The sequence below is a fragment of the Coloeus monedula genome (genome assembly GCF_965178545.1).
Source record: "Coloeus monedula genome assembly, chromosome: 10".
NCBI classification, from domain to species: Eukaryota; Metazoa; Chordata; class Aves; order Passeriformes; family Corvidae; genus Coloeus; species Coloeus monedula.
Genome location: NC_138790.1, coordinates 6,557,517 through 6,576,791, shown reverse-complemented (window position 1 = coordinate 6,576,791; position 19,275 = coordinate 6,557,517). Strand labels below are relative to the sequence as shown.

The 19,275-nt window shown below is 40.4% G+C and overlaps 1 protein-coding gene across 1 annotated transcript in view; it reads right to left on the bottom strand.

Moving 5' to 3' along the window:
* The window catches only part of CLSTN2 (calsyntenin 2), a gene marked incomplete at its 5' end in the record, with an annotated part of 313,171 nt that extends 307,940 nt beyond the window's left edge, over window positions 1-5,231 (bottom strand). Inside the window, one exon of the mRNA XM_082288258.1 lies at window positions 5,147-5,231. Within this exon, the coding sequence (XP_082144384.1) occupies window positions 5,147-5,231 (85 nt within the window). The remainder of the gene's footprint in view (window positions 1-5,146) is intronic.
* Between the last annotated feature and the right edge of the window lie 14,044 nt (window positions 5,232-19,275).

Here is a 19,275-nt window from a genome sequence, read left to right as displayed (position 1 = left end):
GCCTACCCAGAATGTTTCCTGTTTCTGTTTACTTTCTGTCCTGCCCACAGGAATATGGAGAACATGATTTTATCCTCTGCTTTGCAGGAGCTTTTGATGTACCTGGAAACCATTTCCATGTTCCTCAATTCCTTTTCATTCAGTCAACAACTGCTTCAGCATTGTCAAGCCACATTTTCTAGACTCATCAATATCCCTTGTTCTCTGCTGGAAGCAATTCCAGCTGGTCCAGGTTCTACTTGCAGTGCAACATCCAAACCTCAATACTTCTGTCCAGCTGAATCTCAAATAAGGAATGTATCTCCTAACTTTGTTGCTTTGTCCTAATTATTCTGTTAAAATTACTGCAACTGAAGATTATTTTTTCCTGTTAATTTCTGCTTCATAAATCAAAAGGAATAAGATATTTGAGAGACTGAGGACTCACCATTTGAGCACAATCACTGGGAAAGCCAGAGATAAGTCAAAGATCCCATTTGGTACATGCCTTCTACCTGTTATTTTCAAACTGCTCTTTTTTAAGGATACCAGAGAGGGAAGGAAATAAAGTTCTCTGAGAAGAGCTACACTTAGTTTATCGTCTTCCCCACAGCCAAACAAACAGGTTTGAGCCAGGCCAAATCTCCCTGCTATTGGGCTTTTAAATGTGTCTTTTAAAATTACACTTACACAACATTAAGCAACATTAAACACATTTTGAATGTCAGGACTTGAATATTTGCCATATTTGCTAAAACAGGCTATAGACAACAGGGAACTACACTTGACATCAGCAATTATTTTGCTAGAAACAATGTATTTTCTCATTCATTTTGCCATTACTCATTTCACAGTAGGGAAGCTCTCTGCCCTAGATGACGTGTTAGCTACACCAATCACACACTCTATGGGAAACAGGCAAGCTCTCTGCCACCTTCTGGAAGCAGAACCTTCTTGGAAACAAATGAAAAAAAAAAAACAAAAGACTTTGAAACAACTACGACGAAATGGGGACCAAGATGAGGCCAGGGATAAAGGCACAAAGGAAAGGAACTGCGCTTGAAGCTAGACCTCTGAAATTACTTTCCCAAAACATCCTGTCAAGCTGGCAGAGAAAATCTGTGTATGAGAAAATCCACCCTCTGTCATTTTTAAGGAGTATTAAATAACAGTACCATGAAACTATAATTTCAGGAATCCTAGGAGTAAAATTTTTTTCATAACACACACTCAGCTACACCTAATACAACCAGTAATTCGCACTCTGCTTTTTAATGCCTAATGGATGCACAGGGATATCAGATCATCAGTATCTTTTTTCCAGTTAAGCAGTAAATAATGAAAACAAAGGGACAACTCCTCCGAGAGCTTCTAATCATCTTTCACACACTCCTCCAAATCATTAAAAGGTGGAAAAGAAAGACTGAGGTCCACACAAACTGTGTGCAATTTGGCCAGGAGAAGGTGTTTCCAGATGCAGATACAACCCTCAGAGTTCAAAACCAATTGCTTCAAAGGGGAAAAACAAGGATGAAATTCTGACTGCTCACAAGCCACTTAATGTGTGATGACAAAAGACACACTTTGGAAGGTGTTCTTTAAGTGGCACACACACTGCTTACCATTAAAATATGCTTTGGAAGCTCTTAGGTTCCCAGTTTTGGTAGCCTTCCAAGTAATGCAATTAAAATTGGTAACAATATGATTATGACTGGCAAGCATTCTCTAACTTCATAATGATAATTTAAATATAGTTGTCAGTCTTCTAGGCTGAAATACCTGAATACTAAAGCTGTTATCAAATACTGACTTCTGTCTTTTGAGACCTCTGAATCATTTCATTATCTTGACACCCAGACTTCATAATCAGACAAATCTTTTATCCTGTGAGACACAAGAGTCAGTTTTCATGAACTGCTTTTCAATCAAAACACTCTGGGAAAAAAAAAAGGTTCCTAACTCAATTTATTGATGAAAAGTAAGGGAAAGATGAAATCATTCACATGTCTTTATTGGGGTTTATTGGTGAGCTACAGGAAGCACCAGCAAAAGAAAGCACAGTTGCTTCACCTCCCAGCTTCTGACCTAAGCACTTGCCAAACCTTACTTCTCATGTATTTTGGATGAGGCTGAAAATAAGGCTTTTTTTTTCTTAATGTCTCCTATGAACTGATAATGAGAAGTATTTCATTATTATTTACTATAAAAAGAAATACAAGAAAACAGCATGACGCAGAAAATTTCTGACTCTAGGATCTGTCTAGTGTGTGCTCAAAGCTTTTCCTTCCCTTTCTTCCCCCCAGGCTTTAAGGCTTCTCTTCCACACAAGATGCTGGCTCTGTCTCCCTGGGTCAGTTGTTTCTCTGCTGCTGATAGTCATATCTGATGTATTCACATCATAGACCTGCCAAGTGGGACTGAATGTTCCATTGATTTGGAAACATCCACAATGACTAAGACTTCAAGTTTTGCCCATGTAATTAATTTAATTGGAATCAAATATTCTTAGTTATTCAGATCATTGAGAGGCTTTCAGCTGTACTTAAAAATTAAGACTAAAATGTTGTTTATGGTAATGATGAAGTTCAAATACAGTGAAACTTAAGAGGTTGATTAATTGGGTCTTACAAGAAATTTGGATATGAAAGCTCTTTTAGGACTTCACTGAGTAGTTTAGTAGTACATACTAGAATAAGGTAATAAATTATTTAAGAGATCAGCTTTATGCAGAGATTTGTGGAAACAAAAAGTGCTGCAGGTTGTATTGCTCCCTGCTTATGACCACATGGACCTATGAATTTTGAATTTGTTGGGGGAAAAAAACTTTATCCTTCAGTATATTCTATTTTCCATACCTGAAAACCACAAGAGACAGTTCAGACATCATTAACACAATTACTTTAATCCAGAGAGTGCACTTTTGTCTTATTGAAAAAGCTATCTAAAAATACTTAAAAAGAAAACATTTTTCTGTCCAAAATGGTGATTTTTACTGGACCCTATGATAGAGATCTCAGTGTCAACAACCTGCTACAAAGCTAACAAATTGTATGTACATATTTAATACACACATTAAGTTCTCTAACTAACCACCTCCTAAACACTCTGATGTTAGCTCATATTTCTTTTTCCTTGGAAAACTTTAGAGGGCTGGTTTTTGGGGGGGGTTTGGTTTGTTTTTTGCTGTTTTGTTTTATTTTTTGAGGGGCGGGGGGGGGGCGCGGGGGGCATCACCCTTTCTATTGAGAGTAAATTATTTTTGCAGCCTGGACATATTTAGTGAAAGAAATTGTTATTTTCTACTGAGTGAAAAGTGAGAACCAGAACTGTTCCTGTAATCCTTCTCCCCATCCTCAAAAACATGCGGGAAAAAGGAGTGGGGGTGGAGGGGGGTTGGTTTTGTTTCTTAAATGAGAGGCAGCAGAGCACAGCCAAGTAGATGAGATAGGATGAGAACTGAAATCATTATCTTTGGGTTTTTTGATCCTCTATACAACAGGATGCTCAAGGCACCAGAGGAGTTTTGTACACACCACATCCTACCTGTGTCTCCAACCAGAATGCACCTTCAAGCCCCAAGTCCAGATTACGGTTACAGTACCAAGCTTTGCAATTGTGTCCACGAGATACCCACAAAATGCCTTTTGACTTAAAACTTCCTTACTGTAGAAAAACAGAGAGCAAGGAGAAAGTAGCACCAGGTTCTTGCTGAAATGAACCCTTTTTTTCTTTCCTCTACCGATCAGGTGGAGGGAAAAAAAAGGCATATCAAATATTAACTGCATATAATGCCAAGATATCTTACTTCATTTATTAGTACTGCATTATAGTCTTTGAAAATATCCAATTTAAAGAAAAAAGATCTATAAAGTAATATGAAAAAAACTTAAAGCACTTGAATATCAATATAAATAACCCTAAAATGCCTATTTTTAGCCACCAAGTACTGGCAGATCGTGGCTACTGTTCTCCAAAAATGTTCTCTGCAGCCCTCCAGTGGTGAAAGGCACAGGAGAGCCCAATGAGAGAACGACCCCGTTTCGTCTGGTGAACTACCGGCAGCGTTTAAAAGACATCTCCCAAGAAATAAAAGCTCACACCCTTATCTAAAGAAAAGATCCTTATAAAGGAGATAATTACCTTGAATTACATTAGAAAGTAAAGAGGATGAAAATAACTCCCCTCAATCAAAATGTTGCGTGTTAGATGTTAACCTGCCCAGAAAACACTGTATTTCCACCAGGACACCAAGGTACATTCGGTTAGTAACAGAAGGCACAATCCATTTCCTACAGTCACTTTCTGCTATTCATACACGTAAATGTAAACGAAGTCAAGTAACATTTGCTGGAAAAAATCAATTTCCTCATAAAGTTACGGCTCAAGCAGTTGGTTGCGGTTTTCTTAGGAAAACAAACGTCAAACAAACACTGAAGTTTTCTCTTCTGTCTCACACACATGTTCACAAATAAAATAAACGGCAAAGCCCCATATAAAAAATAAGAGCAACTGAAACGTTTGAAAATAATATAAAATAGACTGAGACAGAGTTCTTAAAACTAAGTTTCTAAAACTTGGGGCTTGAAAGCCAGTCCTAAACTGCATGGAAACAATGCGAGGGAAAAGAACGCAAGCAGAGGCAAGAAATCCCCGACACCTGTGAGACCAGAGCCTTTAGAAGGGGCAAGGCTGGCTGGGAGGTGGGAGCGGGCGGCCGGAGCGCTGCGGAACAGCGAGCCCCTCGCTACACCTGCGGCACCGCGAGCGGCGGGCGGGGGTCACCCCGTGTCACGGGCAACTCCAGCGCCTTCTCCTCGCGCTCACCTCGGCGCAGCCCCTGCGTGCGGAGGCGCAGCCCTGACCCCATGCCCGATCCGCGGCTCCCGCAGGAGCGGCACCTCCCGCCCGGCCCGGCCCGGCCGCTCCCGCATCGCCCCGGCAAAGTAGCGGCCGGCGAGCTGCGGGCACCCGCTGCCGACCCGCCGAGCCCCCGCCCTCCCAAACTTTGTGCCCCTCTCTGCGGGGAGCGGCGGCTCTGCCCGGCAGCCCCGGCGGCTCCGCTCAGCCCCGCGCAGGGCGAGGGGTCGCCCCGCTCCGCTCCTCCCCGCCCCAGCGCTCGGTGGCCGTCCGCGGGCAGCCGCGCCCCGGCCCGCGCCCCGGTACCTGCCTTTGGCGGCGAGCAGGCTGCCCAGCCCCAGCGGCAGCAGCAGCAGCGCCGCCGGGCCCCAGCAGCAGCAGCGGCGCCTCCGCATCCCCGGCCCTGCGCGACTGCTGCTAGCCGCGGCTGTGTGCGGGGCGAGGCGGCGGGCGGAGGCTGCTGCCGCCGCGCCGTCATTCGCCCTCGCTGCCAGCACCGGGGCGGCTCCGGCCCCCGCCCCGGGACCGCGGCGACGTCACGGCGAGGGGAGGCCCGAATATTCATGAGCCGAGGCGCCGCCGGGCAGCGGCCGGGAGGGCGGCCCCGCGCACCTGCCCGCGCAGGTGTCACCTCAGCCCCGCGGGAGAGGCCGCCCGTGGCGCGGGGCAGGGCGGGCCCCGGGCTGGGAACACGGGGAGGGCACAGCGAGCCGGGAGCAAGGACACGGCAGAACGGTGGGCAGTGAGGGAGACGGGACGGAAAGGAAGAAAATGAGGCTTTGGTGAAGGATGGGAAGGGCACCAGGAATGGAAGACGCATAGGTGGTAGCTGGAAGAAAGGAACGGAGAAGAAAAGATAAAGTAACAGCTCAGTAAAGTTGGAGGTAAATAGAAGATCTTGGAAACCCAAAGTGGGAAGATAACATGAAATGCTTTTGTTGGAGGAAAAGGACAAATTGCAAACGTTTTGGTAAAGGGGAGAAATGAACAATGAATGGACAAACCTTAGACATGGAGATTGCACTGGTGAGGCTTGGAGGAATGCAGAAAGGCTGTGGGGTCAGGTTGTGAAGGCAAGGAAAGCTGGGGGGTGGGGCCTCACAAATTATGCCCAGGTGCAACTCATTACCAGGATTGCAGACAGCTGAGATATTCTGGAAGGAAGGCACCAACAAACGTGAGGACACTCACATTAAGATTACACATTATACTGACTGCAATATATTAGCTGCCTATAAGCTGTGAGAGCTACAAGGAATTATTGCAGGGTAGTCTATGCCCTGCAAAGTCCCTTCCCTGCTTCAACTGGTCCTTCATCTATGGTCTATCCCAAAAATTGCTCATCAAAGCCACCTGACTTTGGAAAAGCCAGTACCTCCAACAGAATCACCACTCCAAGGGATTCTCGTTGATCACTTGGCTGCGGGACTATTGTCATTGAGACAGAGCAACCTCGGGCTGCTCTCCTGAAATGGTACCTGAACACCTCGTGCCTAAGAGCAACACCAGGGGCCCTCCCACAGAATGCCATGTAACTTTTGCACCAAAGGCATCACAGGCATTGAATACAATAATTTCGGTTTAGGTCTCTATCACTATTCTTTTCCATTATTTTTCTCTATATGTAGCGCTAGAAGCATAATTCATTGAGCAATTTGCTTTGAACAGATGGAATGCAGGATTCCCTCCTCCTTCTGTCCACACACACACAGAAAAAATGGGATGGGATACAGAAACAAGAACCTAAGCCCTTTTCCGAACCAAATATGTAATGCTTCATCTGCTAAGGAAGATGTGTGGAAATACATATTTACTGTTACATTTCATTCAGGAAAAAGAAAAAAAAATTAAAACTGTTGGGACAAACTTCTAAAGATCTTTTTGGCTGCTCGACTAATTAGTTATGGAATCTGCTTTCCTGCAATCTCTATTGTGAGCTTGAATGGAAGAGTGTATTAAAAAACCAGAGAAAATCAGAAGTAATGTAACTTTGAATACCACAAAACTATACAGAAAAATTAAATTTTTGCCAGCATTCACTTCTTTGTCATCTTTCTAAAGAAGATTCTTTGATAAGGAATTCAGCCTTTTTCTGTTGGTGAGGAGGAAAGTGCTGCAGCCCCGGAGTGTGAAATGTTGCCCAGCAGTGCTGGCTGTGTGCACAGGGAGGTTTCCTGCTCAGGCACATGGCGTGCCCGTCCCTCCCCATCCCAGCAGGGCACAGCGGGACCGCGCTGGGGAAAGCAGCCTTGGGACAGAGTAGCTGAGCTGCTGAAAGGGGCACTGCGGTGCTGAGTCCCTGAGATTGTTAATTTAGAAATAAATAAATAGTGGCAAGCAGCATAAGCATTTTTTAACACAACACCCGACTTTGTGAAAGGTGAAAAATGTGATCTGTGGACTAACACTCTGAAATCGTGTATATATATAAACACAGCATCATAATTCAGAGGAGGGCATTTTCCTACAGGGAACCAGCAAGTCTTTGAGGGAGCTAAAACTGGAAAATATCGCATTTTTAGAATGAGCCTGTTACTAACAATCCAAAATATAACTGATTTGGAGGTGGGATGTAGAAAGCAGGTTTGCAAGGCAGACGTTGTACAGGAAGAAACATCTCCTCAGCCAACTTATAGTCTAAATAAATAAAACACATAACAGAAGAGAAAAGGGACAAATGTTGCCCCATTCCATGGGCAAGGAGCTGAAGCACAAACAATGAAGAGGCTTCATCTGTAGATAACATTGGAGTGTATTCATCTGTAGATAACATGAGAATGTAGATAACATTACAGTGGTGTCAGAATTAAAACCTAATTTCATCTCTGATACTTTAATCAAAAACTCTTCTCCTTTTTACCTGATTGTGTTTGTTTATTGATATGACAACCTGGGTGTTCTACAGCCTTCTGCTGGTGTCTAATACAGGTGATGGATGTAGGTGGATAGAAAGGTTTACAAACAATAATGATGATATGGTATTGTGCAGAAATTTATAATAGATAATTGGCATTACCTCTTCTGTTTAATACTGCTTCGCAACCCAGTGTGCCCATTAACTCCTACAGCCTTCATCAGGGCTTAAGAAAGCAACTGGAAAATCCTTGACTCATTTTATTCTTTCTTTCTAATCATTGTGTAACTGAAAAAGTGTATCCTTCCATTTTTCCTTGCATACATTTTTGACAGAACCATTACAGCAGGGAGATGTATTCTTTAGTCCCAAATAGGAACGTGCTGAAGGATTACCTCTGACCTGAGATCCATCCATTCGCATGTCCAGAACTGCCACTTTCTCCTGACATGGTTTATTGGTCTTGTACAATAGAAATTCTAAAACAAGGGGGAAAAGGTCACAGCCATGCATTCACTGCAAATTATTGACATGGACCTGGCACCAGAGGCAGTCAATCAGAAAGATCCATTTGAGTCTGGAGATGTAAAGATTATTTTTATCATAATTTCCGTAGTGTGGATTCAAGATACTGCTGGAGGCCAGGATTTAACCCTGACAGGCAGAGTTTGCTGAAGAAATCTGGGTTGCTCCAAGGTCATGGTCGATACAACTTCATGATATATCAGGACATTCAGCTGGGAGCTTTAACTATTGGGATGTTCATGTTTTCTGAATAAAAGTTTTTAATATCAAGGTGAATACTAGATTTTCTAAGTAACAAAGAAGAGAGAACTTAGCAGTAATATTCAGGTATAAAGTGGGGTTACTCTATTGTTAAGTGCATTAGACTCCATTAGTTAAAAAATAACTAAAGCAACGAAAATAAAGGAAGTCATGAAAGAAGAATCTGTTTTAACATTATAAAAGTCACTTTGTTATCCATAAAAAAGAATTCAGTATGTAAATAAAAATAATTCAGATCCTATAGCAAACCTCATTGTAGCACTGGTTGTAGGATCAGGGTCTAAGGTTCAAAGTTCTTCATAATTTTATTTTAGGACATGTTTGTGTAATACCAAAAATGGGAAGCAGGTAATCCGATTGAGTGCCTACAGCCATGATTCAAACAGTGTTAATGTATAGTTAGAAACAGTCAACTAACTAAGGTACAGGAATCTCGATTTGATCACATTTAGAAGATATTTCTGTATTACCAAAGAAAATAACAGTACGTTTTCATGCTGGAGAAACAAAAAGGGGAAGGAGCATAAGTGTCATTTTAAGGCAGAAAATGGATTTAAAATACAGATTATAGAGCATGCATTTTCATATGATACATAGAAGTTTGCTATTGCAGTCACAGGATAGAAAAATAAGTTTCCAATAGAATGGAAGTAAATTTTGGGTTTGCTGGTGAATATAAAGTAATCATTTTCCTGTGTGCCAAATGCAGCAGCAATAGCAATGATGTAATTTGTGTTTCTTCCCAACAGGCATGAAGTATGCCTGGGGCCATGTGATTATTTGTTCTTGCTTCATGAGTTTAAACTTTCCTTGGACATCAGAGGACATGAAGAAAATGATGCAGCATTTTGCTACTTCTACTACAGGTGCCATTGCCTCTCTAGAAGTTTGCAGGCATTTCTGCAGACTTATGCGAGTCAGGAACTTTCAGTAAATAAGTATGGTGGCCATCAAGTAGAAAAAAACAAACAGCCTGAGAAATTAGTATAAATATAAACATTACTTCCCATATACGCTGCAACTGCTAATGTGTTAATTAAACAGAAGAAAATGTACTTAAATTATTTATTCTTAATAAATGAACCATCTGAATAATAAATACATGTGTTCTGTAACCATCAGGAAGGTTTTTAAACAAAAGGGCCTTTTGCAGAAGGAAAAATCACATGAAAGGTGGGGAGAGAACTGTATTTGTTTAAATACCATTAAGAACCCAACCAAAGCCAAATAGCTGTAATGGTGGAAATTAATACTGCTGACAGGCTATTGCATTGTCTCGTACACTTTGTGTACAATGCTGTAATTCCTGTTTAAGAATACAGATGAGAGCGCTGAAAGTATATTTAACCCTACAATGGCTAATTAGTATAATGGAAAACGTGCACTCAGTTCCTCAGCTCTTTTTGAATTTGAATCGTTAACACTGAACCCTCCTGCCTTCAAACTCTGCTTCTGTCATACTCCTCAGTTTCAAAGACATAGATCCTGTTTTAGGCTGCATAAGAGACACATGGGTTTAATTGTTATTTTGAAAGCAGTTTTTGTTTTCAATGCATTATGAACCTTCCTGGGTTTTTAGAGTGAGACATCACTAAATAAAATCATGTTACATGCTAAAATTAATCTTGCTTAATCACATCCAAACAGGCCTTTGATGGACACCTGTGTAAAACACTTGTGTCTGGATGAAAATGAAGCTGGTAACTGGGTAGGAGACAGCTCAGATCTGAGCTAACATCACCACCACGCTCCTGGATGTGCTTTGGAATGACTCGGATAACAAGCCCTGACAGCGCGTTCTCTTTCACAATCCTGCACTACTTTTGGCAAGGCTTGGGATCTTCCCACCAAATTCCTTCCTGGCTGACTCGATCCCACCCACCTAACTTCCCCATACAGCTTTAGTTGGAGATTGTGCCCCTCCATGTTCACAGACACAATGATTATATGCACAACAGCATGCTGAATCTCTAAAATATAAAGAGAGCAACACTATTCAGGTAACCAGCTCATGGAATCCCCGGTGGAGTGCTTAACTCTGTATTAGGCTTTTAATTGTTTTCCTTTTAACAAAACCAAGATTCTTATTCTATTTTAACATTAATGAATGAGATAACACCCACTAGGTGTTTGCCTTTTCAGTATGAGTTACTGGGTACTATTACCCTTGTTTTGTGTTATCCAGTTTGGATCTTTCATTTAAGACATTTACATTTAAGACATTTTACATTTTATGTAAATAAAATACAATTTGGAAGCAGAGATAATATATATTTTTATAGCATTAATGAGATTGTCAGCAGAGAACAAGAAAATTAGCAAATCTATGGAAAAATTTTAATGAAGGTAACACAGGGTTTCAACCTTAACATTGGATCCAAATTGGAAAAGATACAGTTAAAATTAAAAATTGGAAGTCAATAAGTATTTTTCCTATATCCAAGATGTAATTTCAAGAAAATTAAGCCAGGAACACACTGAATAAATATTTTTTTCAATTCTGTAATGTCCACCTTAGAATTAGTTTTTGATGCCTCTATCCAAAGGTATCAAAACCACTGGGTGTAAGTCGCAGCCAGGGCACTGTCTCAGATCCTGAGCAGTCAGATAGAGAGATTAATGCCTCCAGCAGAACTACAATTGCAGCTTCCCACATCCACTCACCATAAATTACTTCCCCTTCTGAAAGTGTGGGCAATGCAGTCTTATACGTACATTTAAACTAGTGGCTGTTGATTTCAAGTAAGTTGCTATGTTTTATTTCTGGGGTCCCCCCCCAATTAATATTTTTATACTTTTGAGAAAGATTTCAATGGAAAAGTAATTAATCATAACAACATGATTTCAAAACACCTCAATTTTTCCCCTATTTCTTTTGTGAGAGTGTTCTCAGTGTCATTCCTGCTGCAAAAAGCAACAACCCTTCTCATCTCTCCTATTTTGCATTAGCAATTGAGCCCCAGAAGCAATAAATGAGTTTTTATTTGGTTACTGGTTAGACACTGGATGATCAAAGCTGCCACAGCAGAACATAGGACCTAAATCAGAGTGTGAGAAAGGTGACAGATCAACATCTGCACTGTGGCTTGCACCAAACAAAATGAAAAGTGAATGTAGGGTGCCTGGCACAAGTGTATAATGCTGTTTTCAGATTATTAGATCATAAAATTGGAGCTGCTGTACAACCTGCTGAACTAGGGCCTTTCTTTGGGACCATTTTTCCTGCACTCAGAGAGCCAAAAACGTGGCCTTGTGGAACACTAAGTCAGCTCTTCATGAGATGGACTTCATGCTTGCTGAACTTGGATGGCAGCACTTTAGGTAACTTAAAATATCCAGAGGAAATGAGAACACCAACGTAACTACAGTACTCTTAGTTCTTGGGAGGAAATGCTGTCACCTGAAGGAACAGTAAGCAAATTCTTTAACTCTTCAAAACATTTATTTCTCCTTCCTCGTATTTCCTGCCTTCAAACCAACTTTCCTCTCCTGCGTACAGAACAGTCTGTAAATAGCACAGTAAAGCTGAAGATGTAAACTGGAACCCCATTGCAAGCTTTATAGCCCATGCTAATTCATTATATTCTCCTTTTCTCTTTGTACAGACTGTAGGGATGACGTGAATCCATGTAGGACATGAATATGGCTATTTGATTGTGTGGAAGGGGAATAACAATAAATATCCGAGGTGACCTTTGAAGCCCAACTAAAAATGTGATTTGACAAAATTTTAACAACACTGAAGAGAAAAATTACAGCATTTCTATCCACACTGAGTGCCCTTTATGGCTCCCATCAGACAGCACAACAAAATTTCTATAGGATGTTTTTCACGCTCCATACCTTCTTCAGAACTTTCTCAGTTCTTACACCTTTTCCCATGTTCTAGAACTTTTAAATGAACATTTTGTTTACTTCACCCTAAATATTTTATGTATTAGCTTTTCAGTTAATCACTATTTGCTGTGCCTACTTTCTTCTAGTTTCTGCATTTCTCAACACTTCCTGAATGTCTTGAAAAAGCGTCAGATTGTAAATTAATGCAAAAGAGCCGAAAATGTATGAGGTTTTCACATTGTATTTGTAAAAAGTTATTCTAAACTAACACTTAGAGAACTTCTATTTATTTGGCAAAGCACAGCTTCCCTTTACCAACTCATAGACTTCAAAATTAAAAAATACACCTTTGCAGGAAAAGAATATTCTAATACGAAAATGTAGTCACAGCTTGGAATCTCTACATGTCTATTACCATTGCCGTAGTGCTACCTTTCCTGTATTTTAATTACCATTATTACATCAGGCTGAATGTCAAAAAATGTTGATGCAGATAAGGATTTTCCGCTCACTGTAAAATTTCCTCCTCAAGCTAAATTTGAACCAGTTACTTTAAATTGCTGCTCTTCATTTTTTTTGATTGATGATAATTCCTTATAATTTCCTACCTTTTTCCCCATCTCTGATTTCTCTTGATTATTATAATAATATAATCTTACACCGTATCTATTTTGCTTTCTTCTGAGGCATATTTCTCGACAGTAACCATTTTAGGTTTAGTGCAGTTTGATTTGAGCTGCCAAGAGCTGCTCTGTTTTGGCTGATCACTTAGCAAGAGCCGGTATTTCCAGGCACTCATCATTTCGGAGGGAATATAGGTGAAGAGTGCCATCCAGAGACACACAGAGCTCCAGGCATTTGGGAAATGGGGAAGAATCTGTGTGCCTGAGTCGCAGCACTGGGGGCTTTCTGCCCCACTCTGGGAAATACAATGCAATGTGGATTATTTTTGTGTTAAAGATCAACACAGGTTGTATCTGTATCACAGGGAATCAAAGTTCCTGGGTCCTCAGCAGTACCTCACGTTGTGCTGTTGTTAGCACTCAACTTCTACTGCTCTGACTGTGCCCATTTCCTCTGCAATAGCTGAGCCCTTCTCTGTAGAAGAGAAACTACTGTGATTTTTGTGGGTGACTGTATCACACCCAGATGAATGAAAACATGGTTTGGAAAGCAGTCAAAAAAGCTGTACTGAAAGACAATGTTTCCAAGGATGATAAATTATGGAAAAATTACAGCAGAGAGATCCAGTGCTGAAATGCATCCACATTGGTATCCATGAACCTCTGAATTTTAGCAAAATTCAGCTGAAACCAAACAAAGGATTTGCAGTCAAGTCCTTCTGAAAAATGAGTTTGAGAAACCCAGAGTGACTTCAGAGAGGAATTACATACACAGGGCAGAGATAGCAGATTCATCATTCCGGGAGCCGAGATGAATTCCTAAAAATATAACCTTATTTGTTGGGTTTCTAAACTAAAGGGAATAAAACCAGCAGAGTTCACGTCCTAGAACCATTCCAAATGCAGTGCTATCTCTTCAGCTTAGATTTCCACAAAACTGCAATTTTCTTACAGGAAACTCTAATACAGCCAAGGACAAATAAGCTCCTGATTTAGTCATAGAAGAGATCTCCAAATACGCAGTGTCCACACTGCTGCTTGATAACTGATACAGGAGCTATTGCAATATCCCACTTACTGATGTCTTGGCTCACTATAAGGCTTAGAGTTTCCAGAATCACTAGTCCTTTAACTGTGAAGGTGATAAATGTTGCAATTATTCTCAATTTCCCCAAATGATAAGTTTTAGTATATAAATAAAATGTAAGCAAGGAACCTTTTTCCACATTAAATGGTTCAGAGCCAACCATACCAAGGGAGGCCAGAAGGATTCTCCTAAATGCATCCTGTGAGCCAAATTTGAAGTATTCCTCTAAGCTATCCTGCCTTGTTTACAATACCAGGGGACACATTAAGTGGCCATTACCAACTTGCAGAAATAGCTCATTGGAACACAAGGCATCCTATCCCATTCTCTAAAAATGAGAAAAGATTTTGGCCTGCTGCCTGAATGAGGTTACAAGACTTACCATGCCCTTTTCATCTACTCGCTTTCTGGCAACACAGAACTCCAGATTAAGTGTATTTGTTTTTTGTATAGAATATTGTTGGTGAAACTGCTCTGGTTTGGAAAATTACATTTTGCTATACTTCCAAGGACAGTGCTGGTCCTCCAAGTAATTGAGAATTGACTTTTTTGAAGACTGTAAACTTCAGCAAAACTTGTGGTAGGCAATGAATTTAAAATTAACTTATTAGCCCACTAAGGGACTCAAATTCTACTGTAAATGGACTAACAAGATACAAAGGAAAAGAAGCAGAGCGTTTTCACAGAGCTGCATTTTCTTACTACCTCATCAGAGTCTTGCTGCAGACACTGCAAATTTCCCAGTGAAATTTCTTATCCCCAGTACTTGGTAGGAAAGGATTGCTTAGCAGTTGCCCAACAAGTGATTGACATTTGCATTTCATCTGTCTTTGGCAACAACAAAGTCACTTCTGTGTTTTAGTAACTTAAGTTTGGAAAGGCTGCGATTTAGATGATAACAAGAAAAGCTGTTATTGTAATACAAAAAAAAATTAGCCTCTAAAATCTCCTAGAATTTGATAGGTACCAATTAATAGATAAAGCAAAAATATGATTAAAATACGAAACCAATCAAGCAGTATGATATTGTTTCAGTTGCCCATGGATCAATAAGGAATGGCCTGTACTCTGAGCAGGTTAAAATTGTCCATTAATCAAGAGGAATGTTTGCTTTTCCTAGAAGGTTTTTTAGTAAGCACATCGTGACTTTGCCTACTTAGATTGGAGGTTTGCAATGTCAATGCAGTTGCTGATAGCCATTTAAGAATCTAAGATGAATGTCACTCCACAGTAAAAGAGAAAGCAAACTTCCCAGTCCTTGTTCCAAGAGGGCCTCCAGCTCCTTCCTATCCATGTGGCTCATCCCACCGGAGCCTCCAAACCAGCATCAGGACACCTTCAGACAGGAGCTCTGTGGCTAAGCAGAACCACCCCCTCCACGGAGTTCTAGGAATGTTGAGTGGGAAAGTTCCTGCAGCTGAGCCATGGAAGCACCCCAGTTAGCAAAGCTCTGTCACAACAGAATGAGCTGTGAGGGAGCAGAAGGCTCTGCCTTCCTCCCAGGAACTGAGACAGTGCTCCAGGGCTACTCTGAGCTGGGAAAGCTGAGTGTGGACACAGATCTTGGCCACCCATCAGCTTCACATGGAGTCTCTGGGACACAGCATCTCAGACAAAACACCCCCCACAAGCTCATCATTTAATTTAAATGCCATCACATTGCACTGTGCCAAGCAAATTGATTGATAGGTTGTTCAGAACATTCAAAACAAGCTTTCCTTTTCTCAGCTGTTCCCACCTTACTAAATCAATCAAAAGAAGTGTGATTATATTGTAAATTAAGCATATCAAGTTTGCTGTAAGATTTCCTTTTTTTTTTTTTTTTAATTATAAGTGCAGGATCAGCAGCAAACTAGGTAATAAACACATTAAAACATAACACAAGATTTTAATAAAAGATAGCTGAGGACAAATACGTGACTCACTTTGCAAACAAAGCAAACAGTCCCAGCCCACCATGCCCTGTTTACACTGTGGAGCAATTGCAGAACACATGAACTGGATTTCTGCCAAGTGACATCAAAGTAGCAAATGAAATGTGGTCCCTGCCCACACTTGGTGTCCTCCAGCTTTTTACTGTTGCTCAGTCCAGAGGACCAGACTAGGGGAAAACTGAAGATTGGAGTTAAATTAATGAAATGTGATAGTGTGGGCAAAGGGTTCTCAGCATCATAGCTGTAGTCATTCCATCTCCTCCTATTGCACAGCACACTTTAGCAGAGCACACAGAGCTTAAGTGGGATGTAGTAGCATGGAGTTAATTTCAAATATTTCTCTCCTAAACCAAATGGCAATCTGACAAAGATTTTGTGATTTTTTTTTTTTTTTTTTTTTTTTTTTTTTTTTTTGCACTCAAACATTTCAAAAAACTGGAAATGGACAAATAGGATATCTAGGTATCTTTACTATTCTATAATCATTTTTGTTACAGCCTATAGTCCCTTCTTCCCCATTTTCCTTACTCGATAAATTATTTCTAGATGTAATATACAGAAGGACGTCCTTTGTGGTTGTAGAGTTTGCATCTATATTTCTCTCCTTACATTCACATTAACACTTGTGCATGTTCATAGAATCACAGAATGGTTTGGATTGGAAGGGCCCTTAAAGCTCAACTCATTCCAATCCTGCCATGGGTAGGGACATCTTCCACTATCCCAGGTTGCTCCAAACCCCATCCAGCCTGGCCTTGGACACTTCCAGGGATGGGACAGCCACAGCTTCTCTGGACAACCTCTGCCAGGGCCTCCCCACCCTCACAGGGAAGGATTTTTTTCCTAGTATCTCATGTCAACCCACCCTCTTTCAGTTTGAAGCCATTACCCTTCGTCCTGTCATCTCTCAAGATGTACAAGGTGCTGGCAGGTATTGATCTGATCCATTTAATTGGTTTTGTATCTTTGCTCTGGCACAGCAATTTAGTAATCCCATGCTGACAAGTATTTCTGCATTCTATGCACCTTGAATATCATCCAAGCACCTGGACATTTTAAATGTGAATATTTGAAGTTCAGATTCTGCAAACTTTGAAGTGATTAAAATATAATTTCCAAATGTTTGTAGGAGTTAAACAAAGCCAACTTGAACTACACTTTCCATCCAAAAGAAAAATGGTAGAAATATTTTTATAGTGGTAACCCACCTTTGCCCATTTTCCCTTAGTGAACATCAACAGTGCAGCATGTAGGCAACAAGTCTGCTACCAATTTATTGTATATATTTTCATGTCCTAAATAAATGTAGAAAGATTTTGCATGGTTTTCAGTTTTTCATTTTCAGAAAAATTAATCTCTTGAGGAAAAAAAAAACCAAAACAAAAAAAGCCCCAGACTGAATTAATTATGAACAAAAGATATCCATGGTAAATGCAGCAGAGCCTGCAGTGAGCAGAGGAGTACCATGGCCTTTGTTTAAGAAATTGTATTCAAGTCACTGTCTTGTTTCTATCTCTATCTTGTCATACAAATGACTCTTTGACAGAGAGCTGATATCTCATCAAAAACTATTATAAAACCATAATTACTACTTCTGGATCATTAATCTGAAATAGCAATATGTTTCTGCATAAATGGAAGCCAGTTAGGAAATTCTTCCAGTCTGTGGTCCATCAGATGTGTTATAAAACTGTTAATTAACAGAACAGAGACCTATATAAGGTCTACTTAGTTCTGCTATCTCCATGAAAAAAGGAAGACTCAGGGCCAGATTGTAATTCTGGCCATATTACCACTTCCCTGGAAAGTTCAGATATCCATTCCCTGCTCAGCTGTCCTTTCCCTTCTTACTCAGACTACTGTGAGATGGGAACCTGGGCATGACCTTCCCTGCTCACTGCACTGTCTTGTTCTCACTGGGATGCTCAATGTCCCAGGAATGTGTTTGTGCCTAAATGCATTCCAAGGAAGATAAAATACAGGCTTTCTCCCCCACTCTTCAGTGTTATTTTTCTTTTTTTTTTTTCCAAATTTCATATTGCTATCCTCCAGTATGTCCATACCATGCCGTGGAAAAAAAGTCCATACGAAAACTGGCTGTGATTAATCTTGAACATGAGGTAATTACTGGCTGGTAAATGCAGCACCCTGCCATAACATTTTATAGCTGTGCTTTTGTAGATTAGCATACATAAAAAGGCATCTGATGAAGTAGCACATTATGAGATAACTCTTGGGAATGACAAAGTAGAAAGGACTGAGAGAAAAAATTAGGAAAACTGAGGCCAAGGAGATCAGAGGTGAATATATATTGCAACTGTTATTCATCTTTCCAGATCAGAGACAGTTTTACATGTGAAAGAACTACAAAATTTGACCCTGAAGAGAATAACAATACATTAAGTTTAGAAAATAAATGAGATGATTTAGTGCTGAATGCTACCAAAGTTGTCAAATACGGGTTGTTTTTTTCACTGTGTTCTGCTTTGCTACTGAATTGTTTACAAACACCTCCACTCCCAGTGTGATATTTACGAAAAAGTAGCAGAAGATGCTCAGATCCTCCATCATTAGCAGATACAAGAGCTCTAAAGCTATGAAAATAAGGGAACTTCTGCAGGAGCTACCTAAACTAATCTCAGAATTATCAGGAGATACTGTTTAGAAGTGATGCTGATTTCACTGAGTCCAGGTTCCAACTACTGCAGAATAGAGGATATTTCAACTCAGATGTGAAGAGGAAGCCTGATTAACTTACAGGGCTATCACACAAAAATCAAGACAAAACTGGTCAGATTACACAAATAGTTACAGCTTTCAAATTATAAATCATATTTCATATAATCAAGTATTGATTACTTAAGACTTCTGGGAAAAAAACTGTTAAATTGTTTCTCATATGAGAAAATATAACTATGTTTTAGACTTTAATTCTCATAGTACCCGGTAACAACAGGAACAGCAGGACACAAAAATGAATGGTGTAATCCTACCCTCCAGCCAGTTAAAATCCTAATTTTGCTCTCCAATTGCTAGCATAAAAACTATAATATTTCATCCTACATTGTTCCTCACTGTTGTAACACAAATATTGAAACTGTAGAAGTCATTTATTACAGCACTATTGGTAGTTATAAAAAAGCTGGGGGGAGGCTCATTTCAGAGCCATCAACTCCATGGGATCAACCACTACTGATTTCACTGAGTTTTGCCTTAAAAATTAATATCCAAAGGCTCCGAGAAAAACTTGCAGTGACTTTATGAGGCCAAGAAATCACATCTCTAATGCAGTTTGAAATAAATCATATGTGTGAAATA